Genomic DNA, 17,938 nt, shown 5'->3' on the forward strand with positions numbered 1-17,938 from the left:
TCTGTGCTGGGCTGAAGTGGGTGATACACACCTAGCAAAGAAACAAATACCTGATAGTACTCTAACCGGTCCTGAGATCATTCGTGAAACCACAGAAAAGATTGTCCAAATCCGGGAAGGTTGAAAGCTTCTCGAGATAGATAGAAGAGTTATGCGAATAAACGATGAAAACCCTTGGAATTCTAGGTTCGTGACCATGTTCTGTTAAAGGTCTCACCCTGGAAAGGAATGATGTGTTTTGGTAAACGTGAAAAACTGAATCCAAGGTACATTGGACCATTCCAGATCATTCCTAGAATTGGTCCGGTTGCTTACAAACTCAATCTACCACATGAACTCGATAACATTCATCCCGTTTTTCGTGTCTCAAATCTCAAGAAGTGTTTGTCAGACGAGACTCATGTTATCCCACTCGATGAAATCGAGATAAACGAGAGCCTCAATTTCGTGGAACAACCTGTAGAAATCCTATACAGGGAAGTGAAGAGAACTAAACAAAGTCGTATCCCGATAGTGAAGGTTCATTGGAATGCAAAACAAGGACCTGAATTCACTTGCACTACAAGAAAAAGACCCTTTTACGACGCGCAAACCACGACACTCATTGATTTATTTTACGCAAAAGAGAATGACATTAAAAAAGTGTCATCTCTTCAAAAAATTTAAGGATTTAGGTCACGCATTATTGCGTGCCCTGAAATTAGTGTCTCATGTAAAAAACTTAAAAACAAGGAGGGCACTTTATCTAAAATGTGCGTCCTCTGTGAATGTCGCTTTATGTTTTTTACTCAAAACGCGCGTTCCTGAGGAAATCCTCTTAAAATTCTAAAATTTTTAAGCACCCTGCTTCAAGATCTCCCTTCGTTCTCTTCTTCCCTTCTCTCTCTGCAAACCCTAATCACGATACCATCTCTTTTTTAAACCTCGACAACTCATATAGTTTTTCTATAATTTTTTTCTTAAAAACTCGCGTTCATTCCTGAAGATCACAAAATGGAGACCAGCAACTAGGCTTTTGTACGTGCTCCCAAAGACGAACGTCGCAGAGCTAACAATTGGGGTTCTGCGACTCCTCATGCTTACAACCGGAGATATAGTGTTCCTCATCCTCTCCTCTTGCCATCTACCCTACCTTCCAGCAATATAATTGTTAAGAATCATTTAGGGTTTGTTAATTGGTAAGAAACATTTTGTCCAAAAAAATTAAAACCCCTTTTCGACCGATCCTCTCTCAGTATCTCCCTTGTTCCCTCGACTGATAACCCTTAGCATCCCAAAACAACCCTAAAGCCCCCCACACGATAACTAGGGTTTTTCACGTTGACATTCTCTAGACGATAGAGCTAGATTACGACTGCAACACTTCATCTCACTTCACCGGCGATTGCGACTCATCAGCGTCATCGTCTCGGAGACTGCGTCCCGACCCTATTTTGGTCGAATCCCTTGCCTCTGATACCTTATTTTCCTCTGATACCTTATTTAGTTGAGGGCGGCGACAGTGAACGAAGTCGAGGGCGGTGATGTTCGTTGGAGACTCACTTGGGCGAAAGCAATAGGAGTCGCTTATTTGTATGACGTCGTCGGCCGTGCCACAGTCCACCACCAAGATAAGTATCGACGATCCTATCTCCACATTTAAGTTTTTGGTCTACTCCAATTGAAGTAAGCGGTTGATTTTTTTTGCCCAATAAAATCAGTCGGTATTCATAGTTGGTGTATTCTGGTGATTACAATTGCTATATTTATTTATTTGTTGTGGGGCAACTGACTTGCCTCTGTCATATCCCAACAACAATATTCAGTGATACCCAACCAGTTGATGTTGAAATTTGAAAGAAAGTTTCACCATGCATACCAAGTGTTCGATAAAATGCTTGAACCAGGACAATCCCGTCCTTAGAGAGCAATAACATCCAGTCCTTAAAGGGAGATAACAGGGCAACATGGGAGATATTTGACCTGATCAAGGTTGTTGATTTTCTCATGTAACAACAGTTGGTATTGACACATGGATAATGATTTGTTTTATCAGACAACTTGATACTTATGTAAGTTCTTTCTTCCTATGCATCTGTATGTTTCTTTGACCTTTAACTATTTATCTTGTGACAAAATTCTACAGGTTCAGATGGAGGTCTTAAAGTAAGAATACAATAGTCCATAGCTTTTCTATTGAAAACTCTTTATAATGTTTTAAATTATAATTTTCTGGTGTGATTGAATGAGTTTATACTTTATAGTTTGATTGATGATGGGAAGAATCTGGATGAATTCACAAGGGACGTTTTAAACAGCTGCATTGCTAAAAACCAGATCACCAAAGGAAAAATTGATGATTTCAAGGTTTGTATGGTCGTTCTGTATGTTTAGTTATCATGAATCTACTAATGTGTACATAACTATACACTCCGACAATCTGTTATCTCTAATCTGCCATTGTATCCTTTTACTCTCACGAAATAGACAACTTTTCTTTATAAAAAACTAGCATAATTATAAGTTATAACCCTCTTAATTTCAAGTTTTGTTCTTCTTAACAGTTTCCCAACAGATATTACAGATGTTTGTATGGATGGAAGTGCTGTTTCTAGTGATCCGCTTGTTGCTATGTTACTGGGTGAAGTGGTTGTCAAAGATTGGTGCAGGAGGACATTCAAAAACATCATTGCTGAGCTTCAGCCTATTTGTATCCTTTCACCTTTTCAATTGGTATTTACCTTGTGTTCTAGAATCAAGAATATTTTCTTTAACCCTCTAAAGATAATCTTAATGCAGACGAAACAGGTTTGTTTTTACTTTTTATTACAAATTTCTCATTTCATTTAAGAAGTTTACTTTCTTATCCTTTATCACAAATTTCATATAGAATCAAGAAGTTTATTACAAATTTCTCATTTCATTTAAGAACCTTAATGCAGACGAAACATGATAGTTTCTCTTCATGGCATTCATCAATCATCTACTTTTGGAGTTTTACATTAATGAATTTGTATTTTTTGCAACGTAATTGTTGTTTATTTAAAATTAATTTGTATATATTTTGAATTCTTGAAACAGTATACTGTGAAGAGAAAGGCAGTTAGAATCTGGGGTTGCAAGGACTGTGGGAAAGTGAAAGCAGGGGGTGCATACACATTGAAGTAATAATCACTTGCATCTGGAATTTACTATTTACTACCCTCATCTATCTAGCAATGTAATCTTTATTTTCTTCTTTTTTTCCTTTCTTATTTTCTTTTATTATGTAGAAAAGGGTAAAATCACTTGCATCTGGAATATCAGAGTCTGAAGAATTAAGGTCAAACTTCCTGCTAAAAAAACTTCCAAGTGAGTCAATGTTAGTCAATATGAAGGACATTCAAGAGGTACAAAACCCTAAATCTTGTCCCCTTTTCAAATCTTATTTGATATTTTACTTTCTTACCCTTTGTATGGTTTGTGGAGTGTCAAATTGAGAGTGACAAAGTATCTTCAACAAGACTGTAATTAAATCATATTGACAAAAAATTGAAAACTTGACCAAATCTTTTCACAAGTCATGTAAGATGAAAGAAGGTCAAGGAAAGGAAGCTTGCTTTATCCATGAAGTCCTAACTTTTTTACAAATGTGTTGTGTACTGTTATCTACCCTTTCTTAGAGAGGATCTGCCTGGATGGATGTCGTTCTCAGGCCAAGCTTGCTGTTTCTACAATCAGTGGATTGATGGTTACTTATGAGCAGTCCAGTCTCTCAGATTTATGCAAGGTCTATCAGCTTTTTCTTTATCTAACTCATTTTATTTTCATCTCATAATCTGCAATAAATAGGATTTGTGGTTTAATAAGGGTATCTGTTTATTCACTTACGAAAAAAAAAACAAATTGTTTAACAATCTAAGTTTTGTTTCAGGTTGCAAATTGAGATGCAAAGTTACCTTGAGCTCTGGACAAATGAAAAGGTAAAAAGTTTAAGACAATTTATGGTGAATGTAGTATTCCTTATGTTAAAAGAAGATTTATCATGACATGACATAATTTAACATGTTTTTATGCCATGAGATTTTCACATGTACGAAAAAAACTGAAGGTCTGTATTACATGAACTTGGTATAAAGATTGATGACATTGGTTTTTGGGCCTGTATTTTTTATTTTATTTTATTTTATCTTTTGACTTTATGTAGTGTAGCTAAGAAAAGCCTTTTGATTTGTAGTCAGCCTTGCAAAGGAATATTGCTTTTTGGGCCTCCTGGGAAAACACTTGTTGCCAAAGCACTTGCAAATCAAGCAGGAGCTAACTTCATCAGCATAACTGGTTCCACACTTACATCTAAGGTACTCTACTTACATTTCTCCACTCCTCACCCATACATATTTTTTTTCATAGTTCTCTAGTGATATTTTTTTATGTAGTGTCGTAGAATGATTGGCTCCTATCTTGTTTTTTGATATTTATACGCAATTTTTTTCTTAGGTCGAGGGTAGCGAAGTTCAATACCATGGTGAGGTTGCAAGGCTTAAAGTTGCCATGAAGATTGTCAAAGGAGAAATTACTCACGGGTTCCTTTTAATGTTGTACATGTTTGGTTTTTCTATAATAAATATTATGCAATATTAGCAATGTATTATATTTACTTACTATTGGAATGATAATTTGTATTTGACATATTAGTGCAATGAATTATCTTTCTTATTTACTTTATTTTATTTTCTATTATAAGACTTTTAATGTGTTATTTAATTTGAAAATTGCTAAATCTATCAAAATATATAATTTTTAAAACATTTAAAATTATGACACGCAAATGCGTGTCATCTTCATTTATGACAGGGGATTTAATGATACGCAAATACGTGTCGTCTTCATTTATGACAGGGCCTTCCTTGATACGCATTGTGTGTCGTAAATGCGTGTAGTAACTGCGCGTCGTAAATGTGCGTCGTCTATAGACGACGCGCAAAAACGTGTCGTCTCTCGTTATGACAGGGCCTTCCTTGACACGCATTTGCGCGTCGTCTGAGCGTTTTACGACACGCATTGCGCGTCGTAAAAGGCTGTTTTTCTAGTAGTGTTGGGAGCGAGAAGATCAGATGAAACATAAATATCCACATCTCTTTCCCTAGTCTTTCCGTAACGCTATAGTCCAAATTTCGGGACGAAATTCTCTCTAATGGGGGGATAATGTAACAACCCGTTATTTCGACTCTATGTAATAGTATAAATCAATAATAAAGAGAAATTTTTGTATACTATGTGCATTTACATAATCGACCTTTAAAAATGAAATGTTAAACAAACTTGTTTGGAATGAATATAGTGGTAGAAATTGTGTCAAAGATTTATAACGAAGAAGTTATGACCAATCGAAGATCCGCGACAAAACCGGCAAGACACTGTTTAACATAAAAACAAAGTTTTTGGTAGAACGCTTTTTAGCCTTAACGATCTAAATGAAAGTCGTAGAATACATTAAACCAAGAGTTTACATAAAAAGAACGTCCAAATCTGACTTCGTATGAGGAAGTTATGATTTTTCTAAGTTTCGGTTTAGTAGTAGACAGCTAAAAACTCGAAATAATGATCAAGTGATTTTTAGCCGACACAACCTAAATGAGAATCGAATATCTTATCAAAAGAAATCGAACGGTAAAAAGACAGATGAAAACAGATGTCGGATGAAGAAGTTATGAATATTTAACGGATTTTTCCTGTCCCGGCCTGTTAAAAATATAACTGTAAAAATAAATTCAAAATTAGCCGACAGAGTCTAAACAAAAGTTGTAGAGCATAGTCTCACCTACGCGTGGATATAAAGAACGTTAAAAACGAAGCTCGTATGCGAAAGTTACGAATTTTTGAAGTTAAAGAAATGTGAGTACGCCCAGCGTACAAGAGTACGCCCATCGTACTCAGAAACAAGGTCAGGAACCGGCCACGTCGACGCTCCGTCACCATCTTGCTGCATGCGAGCCGTGCATGCATACTAGCTCCGACACGTAACGACTAGGCTGGGCACATACGCTACACCCAGCGTACGCACGTACGCCCATCTTACTCTGAGGCTTCAGCCTCCTATAAATAGGAACCGAGAGCTCCGGGTTTAGGTTACAAATTTACAACCTCTCCTACTTTTACACACTTTTAAGCCCTTCTAACTACCCCGACGCCCCGATGACATATCCAAGCTCTGACAAAAGCCCGAAGCCCCAAAATTTTCGAAAAGCTAACCTCTTTCCAGTCGAAGCGCTGCCCGCGTGAAGCCGACTTTTCATAAAATAACTCTCTTCTAAGAAACGAAACTCTGCCCAAATCACCACCTACCAAGTGAGTTCATACCCCTACATTTTCATGATTTTTAACTATTTTAGGGGGGAATACAAGTGAAACACAATAAAAACTGTGTTAATATCTTAAAAGATTATTAAATGTTTTAGTATATTTCAAATTGTTATAATTTGACCCCATTTTCTGTTCCTTGTTTGGTTGTGGGCTTGGGGTAAAATTATTTAATCAAAGATTTAATTAATCACAATTATATAAATATTACATTTATATAATTATAAAATGGTTTTCAAACTATTTGATACTACTTAGACACAAACAGAGAATTTCATGGAATAACAGTATTACAGATTTTTACAGTAAAACAAACAGCTAAACTATAATAGGTATAGTTTACATAACTCATTCATTAGTTACAAGTATCAAAGTACATATCAGGAAAACAAACATGGTACATATCGGAAAAACAAACAGAGGTTAACTATTTGAAAACAAACAGATTACTTTACTAAAAACAACTTATAAACTATATTCTATACAGTTTATGAAACCCATTTACAGTGTATTTATTACAAAGTAATCTATCAATATTTTTACGCTTAATCATCAATATAATATTTGTGAGACTACCTTCATGTACTTTTCCAAGTACCAACAAAAGTCCTGAAATTATAACCAGAATCTCCTTGAGTGGGAGCGTGACACTTGTGTATAGATCTATACGGGACTGACAATCCCGCACCAGAACTGCTTGCAACAGCTAGGTCGGCAGACCTGTGGCGACAATTGTTATAACTTTTACGACGCCTGAAGAACGTCGTGTTCAGGCCATCCTAAGTCATCTAGTATGGTTACAATAACTCACAATTTAAATATTGAACAAAATGATTAGTGTATGAATAAGTAACACTTCACGTAGTTTTATTTAATTATAAGACTATAATACAGTATATTACAAGCATAAACACAGATTACCATTTCAATACAGAGAAAAACTTACTTTTCATAGTTTTATGGGAATTTAAAACTATATCATACTATTTTAGAAAACAAATACATATACAACAGAAAATATAGGATTTTCTGGGAAAAACATGTTTACTTTATCAATGAACAAGAAAACAGATTTCAGTTACAAACATCCTTATGAACTCACCAACTTAATTGTTGACACCTTTTCAAAATCTACTTGTATTCTCAGGGAAACAGTGATACAGGTACAGCCACAACTTTTTTAGAAGACAGAGATCTATAAACTCATGTCTTTTAAACTTGTACTTTTGAGTTTACATACATTATGTTTTGAAAACAGTTGTAAAACTTATACTTTGTAAATACAATGGTTGTTGTTGTACTTTGATTACTATTGTGCATCGTTGTGATACTACATGAAATCCTTCACCCTCAAATGTTTCCGCCGTTCTGATTTGGGGGTGTGACACTGTTGGAGGAGGAACCAGAAGCATCGTTGGGAGTAGACATCTGAAAGAGAAGAAAGATAAGTTTTGGTTAGATAAGAGCAATCCTCAATATAACACCCAAATGAAATATTAAGGCTAGAATCCAACTAGATAATTCGCAACTTAGAAAAGGGATATTGTAATCTAATTGTGAAATAAATAAAGGTAGGTAAATGACGATTTACCAATTACACCACGAAAAACGAAATTTGAACGAATTAGGTTTTTTAATGAAATTCCTAGATCTTTTGAGATTCATTGAACTATTCAATGGCATGTTTAATCTTGATTATGCTCTTCCATTTGTGACTGGGATACCGAGGATCACAAACAAGATGTGAATAACCATGCAAATTAGTTTGGTACTCTCGATGTCATTTATCATCTCATTTTAATATGACGGTTAGCCACATGCGCTCCATTAATCAATGATAATTTACGTGAGACCCATTGCCACTCTTTAATAGTCCCTATTAGTGTGTCGGTTAACCATGCACACTCCATTAACGACTTATAAAGTGCAATGTGCAATTTCATGGGTTAGCATACAAATTCACATTTTCCTAAAGTAACTAAGATTTTGGAATTTTATAAAAGATTTAGTTACTTTATAATTCATTATACTTATTAATGAGAATTATTTGTCCTATCAAACCCTTTCGGCTAACGACCCTCCACCAATCAAGGAAGCGGTGGGTGAGAGTGGACACCCATTCAACTACCATTTTATAGGCAGTTTCCTTATACTCCCCTTATAGACCGACTTTATGAATGAGGCATACCAGTGGTTCGACTGACTTAGTCTTATACATATAGTATATATTAAATATTTAATTTTACATATAGTATAAGGTGTATTTCAAAATACTAGATTTAATTACTAAATTTCGAAAATTAGAACATTTAATTTAAATTTAAAATTAAACCATATGATTTAATAATTGTCCATTAATTAAACATTTAATTAATTTATTAAATCAATTTGAGGATTATCCAATTAAATTAATCAAGATAACTAAACCTAATCCCCTCCCCCTAAATTTTGAAAATCATGGGAGGGATAAATCAAATTTTATAATTATCCAATTAATCAAATAATGAGATAATTACCAAAAATAAGATAACCCTACCAGAAACCCTAATTTTCAAAATTGGCTTATCTTGGGGAGGAAGGCAAGGATTTTAATCCTTGCCATTTTCAAAATTCTTAAGGGTTAAGGAAGCCCTAATTTCAAAATTTGTAGGGCAAGGGAAAGGGTTAAAACCCTTTTCGAAATTTTCGAAACCTAAGGTTCAAGAAACCCTAGAATCGAAAATCCCTAAGTCCAAAAGGGTTTAACTTCCATAAACACTAATTGATCATCAAACTATTGTAATCAATTCAATAGAAAACAAGCCAAGTCTCTGATACCACTGATGGGTTTTAAGCATAACAAACAAAAACCTATGTGTGCATGCAACCCTAATTCTTGATCTATGTTTTCTCTAATTGAACACATAACTTTTGAACATCAAATGGAAAACCCTAAGACTACTAGTATATTTTCAAAATCAACAAATAGGATTATGAAAACATACCTTGATTGTTATATAGCAATAACAATGAATCCAAGTATTCTTGAAACCTTGAGAGCAAGCGTCACAAGTGTCACGTCTCTAGTGCTTCACACCCAATACAAGCAAGAAGATGAGAGAGGAGAGAGGAGAAGAGGCTTGAGAATTGTGGCTATCCTTCTAGGGTTTTCATTAGCCGAAATTCCTAAGGCTAAGAGGTCTATTTATAGTGCAGATAAGATGTCTTGGATAACCCTAATTTGAATATAATATTATTAATTCAAATTTTGTGATTATCCACCTCCTTAATTATCCACATGGGATAATCCAGAAACCCTAGATTATCTATATGAAACGATCCACCTCCTTCCCTAGGAAGGTTCTGGAACCTCTTGCTCAACTATTGAACAATTGTACTTTAGCCCCTGCACTTTTAATTAATTCTTTTAATCCCAAAATTAATTCCAATTAATTTCTAATTAAATATTAATTAAATATTGCTATTTATAATTAATATATTATTCTCATAATATATTAACAAATTATTTATTTCAATTTATTAATCAAATAATAAATTCAACCTCTCTCTCCAAAAGTCATCCTGTCTAGTTGCTAGTTTTGAGGGCAACCCAAAAGGATCGTGCTACTATTAATTCAAATATATACCACTTATAGTTATAGGCTTAGACACCTAATCCAAAAAGAGTTGGTCCATGTGAATCTCAATCTCCACGAATAACCAGTTGCCCCCCACTTGGGGTTCGAACTTTCATAATCAGTCATGGCCCCATTGGGGCCCAACTGATCCATCCTGATAATAACCTTCGCTCCCGGCAGAGGAATCGATACCAAATCAATAGAGTATCTCTCACTAAATAGATTCAGGATACACCCATGATGAACCCTCGAAGCACTCACAGAACGGTCATCCGTAATCTCAACCTCCAATGGGTAATCCGGAATCCCAGGAGAATCACAAAACTTCTTGCTAAGCACAAGAGATACCAAGGATCGGGTAGCACCCGAATCAAACAGAACATGAGTAGTCATACCATTGACCAAAAAGGCCCTTATACAAGATCAAATATAATCATGAACATAAATAAGGAAAGCAATAGAAGTTAAGAATAAGTCACATACCAGTACCCACATCCGGTGCGGCACACGCCTCATTGATGGTCAGCTGGAATTCCCTGATCTTCACCACAAGTGCCTCCGTCTTGCCCTGGCGGCCATCAGTAATCCTCAAGGAAGCTGGCACAGGCACCGCCACTTCCCCTCCTGAAAATCTCAGACAATCGGCCTTTTTATGGTCGGTATGATTGCAATGAAAGAAAATCAGAGCACTTTAGGGGCAGTCCCTACTCATGTGGCTCAGATGACCACAACTGAAACTTACTGAACCCGTCAATTGACACGCCCCACCATGCGGCTTGTTGCACTTGCTGTAGCGGCTCCGGCCCTACTGGCCTCTGATGCATGAATCAGAAGTCTTGGACCTCTTAGCCTGGCACACTGCTGTCTGCACCTGCTCCGAATTCCGCTTCGTCCAAATCCCTAACTCAATCTCCTGCTAACGGGCCTTCTCAATCATATCATTTAGGGTCTTGCACCCCGAAAATCTCACAAACTCCATGATGTCCTCTCTCAATATGTCATGGTATCTCGTCTTCTTCATCTCCTCATCCGCAGCGTACTGTAGAACCAACATATCCCTCTCTCAAAACTTGGCGGTGATATCCACCACTGTCTTAGTGGTCTAGAAAAGGTCCTGAAACTCCCTCTACAGCTTCTACACCTCAAATAGATAATGCAAACTCCCTCTGGAACCTTGAAACAAAAACCTCCCAAGTCATGACTGCCATTTCCGCAGACCGTATAGCTCAGCCGACCTCATCCCACCAGTCACATGCTCGGTCCCTCAGCAAGCAGGATGCAAACCTCACATTTTCCCCCTCAAGGCAAAAACACGTCCGATGGGCAGTCTCCATGTCAGGGATCCAACATCGGCTAGAAATGGGTTCCTTAGAACCAAAGAACTCAGGATCTCCACAAGCCTTGAACTACTGAAATGAGGGAGTTCGAGCTCCTATCTGGCCCGCAACAATCCCTGCTCGAAAAGACCTGAGCCTCTCGTCCATTAACTCCATAATCCCCTCCTTGATGGTACCAAACATCATAGGAGTAGCATCTAAGATACCACGAGTAAGCTCAGCCACAATGAACTCGTATAGCCTTTCATCAATCGGTTCACGCCTGATCCAAAACCTAAACCAAAACCAGAGTCGGAACCTCATCGAGTAGTCATCAACATACTCAAAATGAAATACAAACATATAAACAATCAGTATATGACTCGAGGGAATTATCACTATACAGGTCTCCTTAGAGTCTCCAGGTTCGTTCTTGTCTCGAGTATAAATCATGTGCTTCTAGTAGTACAGGCCTAGTACTACCTTTCACACCTATCTGTACCCTCCTCAAGAGTCATCCTGATTCCTCTAAGTCACCACACTAGAACCATACATACTCCTATGATAAACATCATACATATCTTAGACTTTCCTAGGAATCCTTAACTCCCACTGTCTGCAATATCGAGAACCTCAATCAACACTGCAGGTTGCCTTATGCATGCAAGTTATACACAAAATGGAACCACATAGACTATCAAATGATGATTCTACCCTAAGTCCACAACCAAATAAGGAACATGAAATGAGGCTAAATCGATCATTCATGGGCTATATGATCCTAATCGTATACATCTTTGAAAGCATACACTTAGCAATTAACTGAGCCGATATCAGTTCCAAGTAATAAATAGCATCAAATTCTCCTAGGCTATAAGGCATCACACAAATTAGGTAATTCTATCATATGATTTCTGAAGGTATCCTTATCCCTAATCTAGCATTCAATTCTCACATCAAGCATAATAATCATAATACATGGGTATGGGTAATTTCGGAACCAGCTACTTGAGCTCGGCTGATTGCACACATCGCACCCCCCCCCTTTTACATAGAAAAAAATCTTTTTAGAAATTCAATTTCTTTTTCCTTTGAAAAGATTACCATTTCCTAGTGAGTTATGACACACCCGAAAGTGTGCTCGAATCCCTCAAACCAAGGCTCTGATACCAACTTGTAACAACCCAAAAACAATGATCAATTTTTTTCATTTGAAAGACCAACAGTTTCATTCATTATTTGTTTCAAAAACCACCACCAAGTATAATATCAAATTAGCAGAGTACAAATATTCAATATGCGGAAATCATGAGAGGAGGATGTTGTGCCATCACGTCGGGCCCTTCCCTTTTGAACCAGAAGTACCTGAAGCCATAAACATAAACTGTAAGCACAAAGCTTAGTGGGTTCCCCAAAGTACCACATGTCAATCATACGACTGGGCTTAACCCTGGGGTGTGTTCCAACCCGATACACATATATAGGCCTAGCCCTCGGGTGTATTTCAACCCAATCATACAATATTGCGCCCCCCCCCTGGAGTTTATTTCAGCCCGAACATACGATAGTGGGCCCCGCCCTGGGTTTTATTTCAACATAATCATGCAAACACATATAAGCCATATAACAACTATCATCCTACCTAACATAATAATGGGCTGGCATTGGTGCCTTTGACCCATGGATGCAGTGAGAAAACTCACCTCACAATCGGATGAAAAGTTTGAAAAATACACTACTCCGAAAACCAACTCTACTGATCAACTTTACAAATAATAGTGACCAAAACTCATATTACAGCTCAAACTACCCCTACGTCAAACTTGGTCAAAATCTAGGTCAAAGTCAAAAGTCAACCGAGTCAATTGGGTCAAATCAGTGAGTACGTTGGGCGTACTCAACCTATACGCGGGGCGTACTAAACATTTGACCAAGGATCATGGAGTTGACCACGTATGCATAGCGTACTCTTTGGTACGCCTAGTATACACATCGCCAACCCTCCCTTCTATTAAGAGCTTAATCCCTTATGACCTTTCGTCTAAAACCCAGATCTAGTCCTCAAATGGTGTCCTTAATCATAAAGTTTCTAACTTTATGATTTAGCATGGCTATTAAGTGCCCAAATCTAAAAACCCTAACTTCTTAACTCATTAAGGCAACCTAGATCATACATGGAAGGAAACTAATGCCCAAGATCACATTTTTATGACTTATCACACCCTAAAACATCTAAAAGGCCAACGGAAAGGTCCTGGAGTATTCCATACTCACAAGGATCAAGATTTGGGATAAAAAGGTGCAACTTTTAAGCTAGAATATGATCTAAAGGAATACTCATCAAGGTTGGAGCTTTATACCTCCAGAAGATGCACAAGGGAGAGTAGTTTCTAGATCCAAAGGGTTGTGTGAAACACCACCACACCAAGAATCTTCCTTCACCACAAAGAGCACCAAAATGAAACTCCAAAGCTTCAAAACACACTCATACACTTTAGGTTTTCGAAACAGAGGCTAAGAGGGATGGAGGTTGGAGTTAAGAAAGGGTATGGGGATATAATGATGCTTAAATAGGGTGCAAATCCTAAAAATTAGGGTTTGCACCCTTTCCACGTATGCCGTGCGTACGCAACATACACCCAACATACGGATGCATGCCTAAAAATTACAAAAATTCCACTCGGGTCTAATTTTGCAAACAATACTCAAACAAAGGGCCAAGATGGAATACCTGTAAATCAAGATGTTACATGGACTGCCTCACATGCCTTCAGTCTAACCGAACCGCCCCGGGTGTCTTGGCCTTCAACACAAAGCAGGATCGCCTCAACCCAACAACCATAACATGTCGACACATACAATAACAATCAATAACCAGCAACACAGGTAATCATATAGATCTACCAATCTAACTCATACTCAGTGAACACAAATACTCAAACAGATCTACCAATCTAACACATACTCAATATAACATCAATCCAATATATCAGGATACAAAATCCAGTGGGTTGGCCTTAGTTCCTTCGACCTACAAGTACGCTGCTCTAAATGTCAACTCTACAGATCACCTGTGCAAAAAACCATGACCTAGTCTCAAACTACTGCACAAAATACCCATGGTTCAAACTTGGTCAAAAGTCAAAAAGACAACTCCACACTAAGTACGTGTCGTGTACTCAGCATGTACGCATAGCATACTCATTCAACAAAAACAGGGCTTCTATGGAGTATGCGTTGCGTACTCCGAAGTACGCCCAACGTACTCGGCCAGATCCCAATCCTTCATATTAAGTGCTTAATCCCTAAAGACCTTTCATCCAAAACTCAGTTCTAGTCTCAAATAACATTCTAAGTCATAAAGTTTCCAACTTTATGACCTTGCATGGCTAGACAAGGGCCAAAAGCTAAAATCCTAACTCATTAATCCATTAAGACATCATAACCTTTGCATGGAAGGAAAGGAAGGTCCAAGATCCCATTTTTATGGTTCCTAAAAGATCCATAATGGATAAAGTTTTGAACTTTATCCATTAGGATGGTTTAAATAACCAAGATCTAGTCTTTAAGTCTCAAAGGGACCAAAATGCATCTTTCTCAACTTAATCCATCAAGTCCAAGTCTCCAACCTTCAGATCTGAATCAATATGATATTTAGATGGATAAAGTTTCCAAATTTATCCATAACAAGGTCACAAACTTTCAAGATATAAACTTTATGCACTAAAGTAACCAAAAAGTGACCAATATGAAAATTAATAAGATCTATGAAACTAATGAGCAAGTTTGAAGTTTTTTACTCATAAAGGTCCATAAATGATGTAATCTTGCTGGATTTATGCTTGAATCCTTCTTCCATACACTTTGCAATCACCTTGTTCTTCAAGATCCCACCTTCTAATGGAGAAATAAGCTCATAAATGATGTTAAGGCTCAAAATAAGAGAGATGAGGCTAGGGCTTCGATTTAGAGGCTCAAGAGGGTGGAGGCTCATGATAGGAAGGACCCCCAAGGGGTTAGAGACCTTAAATAGGGCTTAAAACTATGAAATTAGGGTTTTAACAATGCATCAGTATGCCCAGCATACCAAAAGTGACACCTAACGTAACACTCTAAAAATGCATCCCTTCAGCCTAGTATGCCCAACGTACTACCCAGTGTACGCCCAACATACTACAAGACTTCCTTTTCCAGCTTAACTTCAAACAGCCATAACTTCTTTGTTTCAACTCCGTTTTTGGCGTTATTTATATGCACGGAAAGGTATTAAAGAGCCCCACAATCTTATCTAATTACTTTTGACTCAACACATACCAAACTAAAACTCTTAATTCACGAAAGACGTCTGAAACATCATTTTTCCTATTTTACCCTTTGAGTCTAAAACACAAACTAAGAGGTTGGATGACATAACCAATATTATCCACATCCAATGGGGTCTAAATCCTATTCCTTGAAGCCCTATGCCTTCACTTGATCCATTTATTGTCCAAAATCTTAAAATAAGAACTTCTGAAGATAGGATGTTACACATGTGAAGGCCGATTGTCCACAACTTATATCGAGGCTAGTTCAGGCTCCTGCTCATGTGACCCTGCGCATTAATGATGGTCATCAGGGGAAGGTCAAGGCCGCAAAGGCCCAAGGGAGATCTTTTCAGTTGATAGCAAAGGAGGTCAGGGCAATGCTAGACGTTGTGGTTGGTATATATTCCTTTATATTTAAGTTGTTTTAATTTATGCATGCTTATGATTATGATTTTTTAGGTACTTTTATTGTGGATTTTGTACCTACTTTAGTGCTACTTGACTTGGGTGCGAGTTGGTCGTTAGTGTTAACATCCTTTAGTTGAGATTTCAGTATTCCACACGACCCCTTAGACCGACCTTTGAGAGTGGCTATCCAAGATGACCACATGATTTCAGCTTCTGATGTTTATCAAGGTTGCGTATTAGATTTTTTTGGTGTTGAGTTTCTGTTCGATCTTATTCCTATAGCGATGGGGGATGTCTGCGTTATTTCAGGTATGGACTGGCTGAGTCGGTTTGGGGGTCTAATTGATTGTGAGTGATAGTTGGGGACGGTTCTAGAACCTAGTAGGGGAGTACTGACCATTTATAGCGAGGGTAGTAGAGTGGGTTCTGCTTTTTGTTCTGCTATCAGGGCAAGACAGTGTCTTCAGCAAGGTTGTTTGGGTTATCTTGTATATGTGGTCGACACGTGGGTTGAGAGGAAAAAGTCGGTCTCAAATGTTCCGGTGGTGAGTGAGTTTCCTGATGTTTTTCCGAATGATTTTCCTGGCATGCCTCCCAAAAGGCAGGTTAAGTTCAAGATCGATCTGATCCATGGTGTTGCCCCGATTATAAAGGCGTCACGCGTCACTTGAGATGCAGGAGTTATCCTCTCGGCTTCAAGAGATGTTGGGGAAGGAGTTTATATGGCTAAGTAGTTTTCCGTAAGGAGAACCAATCCTTTTTGTTAAGAAGAGTTATGGTTCACACCAGATGTGCATTGAATAATGGGAGTTGAAGAAACTGAAGGTGAAGAACTGTTACCTGTTGTCGAGGATTGATGATCTCTTTGATCAGTTGCAGGGAGCAACTTGGTTTTCTAAGATCACCTTGAGGTTAGGATACAACCAGATGAGATTCCAAGAGGAGGATATATAGAAGACGACATTCCAAACTCGTTATGGTCATTACGAGTTCGTAGTGATGCCTTTCGGGCTCACCAACGCACCGACATCGTTCATGGATCTTATGATTCGAGTGTGCAGGACGATGCTGGATTGGTCAGTTATTTTTTTTATTGATGATATTTAGGTCTATTCTAAGACCAAGGAGCAACATGAGGAACACTTAAAGCGAGCTTCTTGGGGTTCTATGGGCGAGAGAGACTATACGCCAAGTTCTCAAAATGTGAGTTTTGGTTACGCGGGGTTCAGTTTCTTGGACACCTCGTCAACCAGGATGGTATTTTGGTCGACCCATCCAAGATTGAGGTGGTTATGCAGTGGAAGGTTTCTGAGGTCTCCATCTGAGATTCAGAGTTTCCTTGGGTTGGTAGGTTACTACCAGAGATTCATTAGGGATTTCTACAAGATTGCAGTTCCACTCACTAGACTGACAAGGAAAGATGCCACTTTCATTTGGGGGATTGAGCAGCAGACGACATTTGAGACTCTTCGGTAGAAGCTTTGCGACGCACCGATACTTACTCTCCCCAAGGGAGTTGATGATTTTGTTGTGTACTGCGATGCATTGATTACGGGTTTGGGTGTTGTACTGATGCAGATGGGACATGTGATTTCTTATGCTTCGAGGCAGTTGAATCCCCACGAGGCTAACTATCCTACGCACAATATCAAGTTGGGCGATGTGGTTTTTTCCCTCAAGATCTGGTGTTATTATTTGTATGGTGTTTGGTATACCATCTACACAAACCACAAGACTTTGAGATATCTGATGGATCAGCCTAACCTTAATATGAGACAAATGAGATGGCTTCATATGGTGAAAGACTATGACAGTGAGATTTTGTACCACCCTGGTTAAGGATAACATGTTGCCCGATGCTCTGAGCCGTACAACGACTTGTGCCCTGATTCAGGATGTTTGTTTGAGGATGACAATGGTGACTTCGGTCTTAGAGATGATTAGGGATGCTCAGACAGAGGCCATTAAGGAG

At 38.0% G+C, this 17,938-nt stretch overlaps 1 protein-coding gene across 4 annotated transcripts; it reads left to right on the forward strand.

Moving 5' to 3' along the window:
- Window positions 1-894: 894 nt before the first annotated feature.
- LOC145136105 (uncharacterized) lies at window positions 895-4,678 on the forward strand. Of its 4 annotated transcripts, XM_079070299.1 has the most exons (11): window positions 895-2,051; window positions 2,126-2,145; window positions 2,244-2,346; window positions 2,564-2,689; window positions 2,764-2,787; window positions 3,061-3,143; window positions 3,252-3,368; window positions 3,642-3,748; window positions 3,893-3,941; window positions 4,196-4,316; window positions 4,456-4,678. In XM_079070299.1, exons 1-7 carry the CDS (start codon window positions 2,019-2,021, stop codon window positions 3,259-3,261), a joined length of 399 nt encoding a protein of 132 aa, XP_078926425.1. In that variant the 5' UTR covers window positions 895-2,018; the 3' UTR covers window positions 3,262-3,368; window positions 3,642-3,748; window positions 3,893-3,941; window positions 4,196-4,316; window positions 4,456-4,678. The 4 variants fall into 4 exon arrangements, with proteins under 4 accessions (XP_078926425.1, XP_078926422.1, XP_078926424.1 ...); XM_079070296.1 differs by having other exon boundaries at window positions 895-2,145; XM_079070298.1 differs by having other exon boundaries at window positions 895-2,145; window positions 4,489-4,678.
- The last annotated feature ends 13,260 nt before the right edge of the window (window positions 4,679-17,938 follow it).

The sequence above is a fragment of the Lactuca virosa genome, chromosome 9 (assembly GCF_052849685.1).
Source record: "Lactuca virosa cultivar CGN04683 chromosome 9, Lactuca_virosa_CGN04683_v6, whole genome shotgun sequence".
Taxonomy (NCBI): Eukaryota; Viridiplantae; Streptophyta; class Magnoliopsida; order Asterales; family Asteraceae; genus Lactuca; species Lactuca virosa.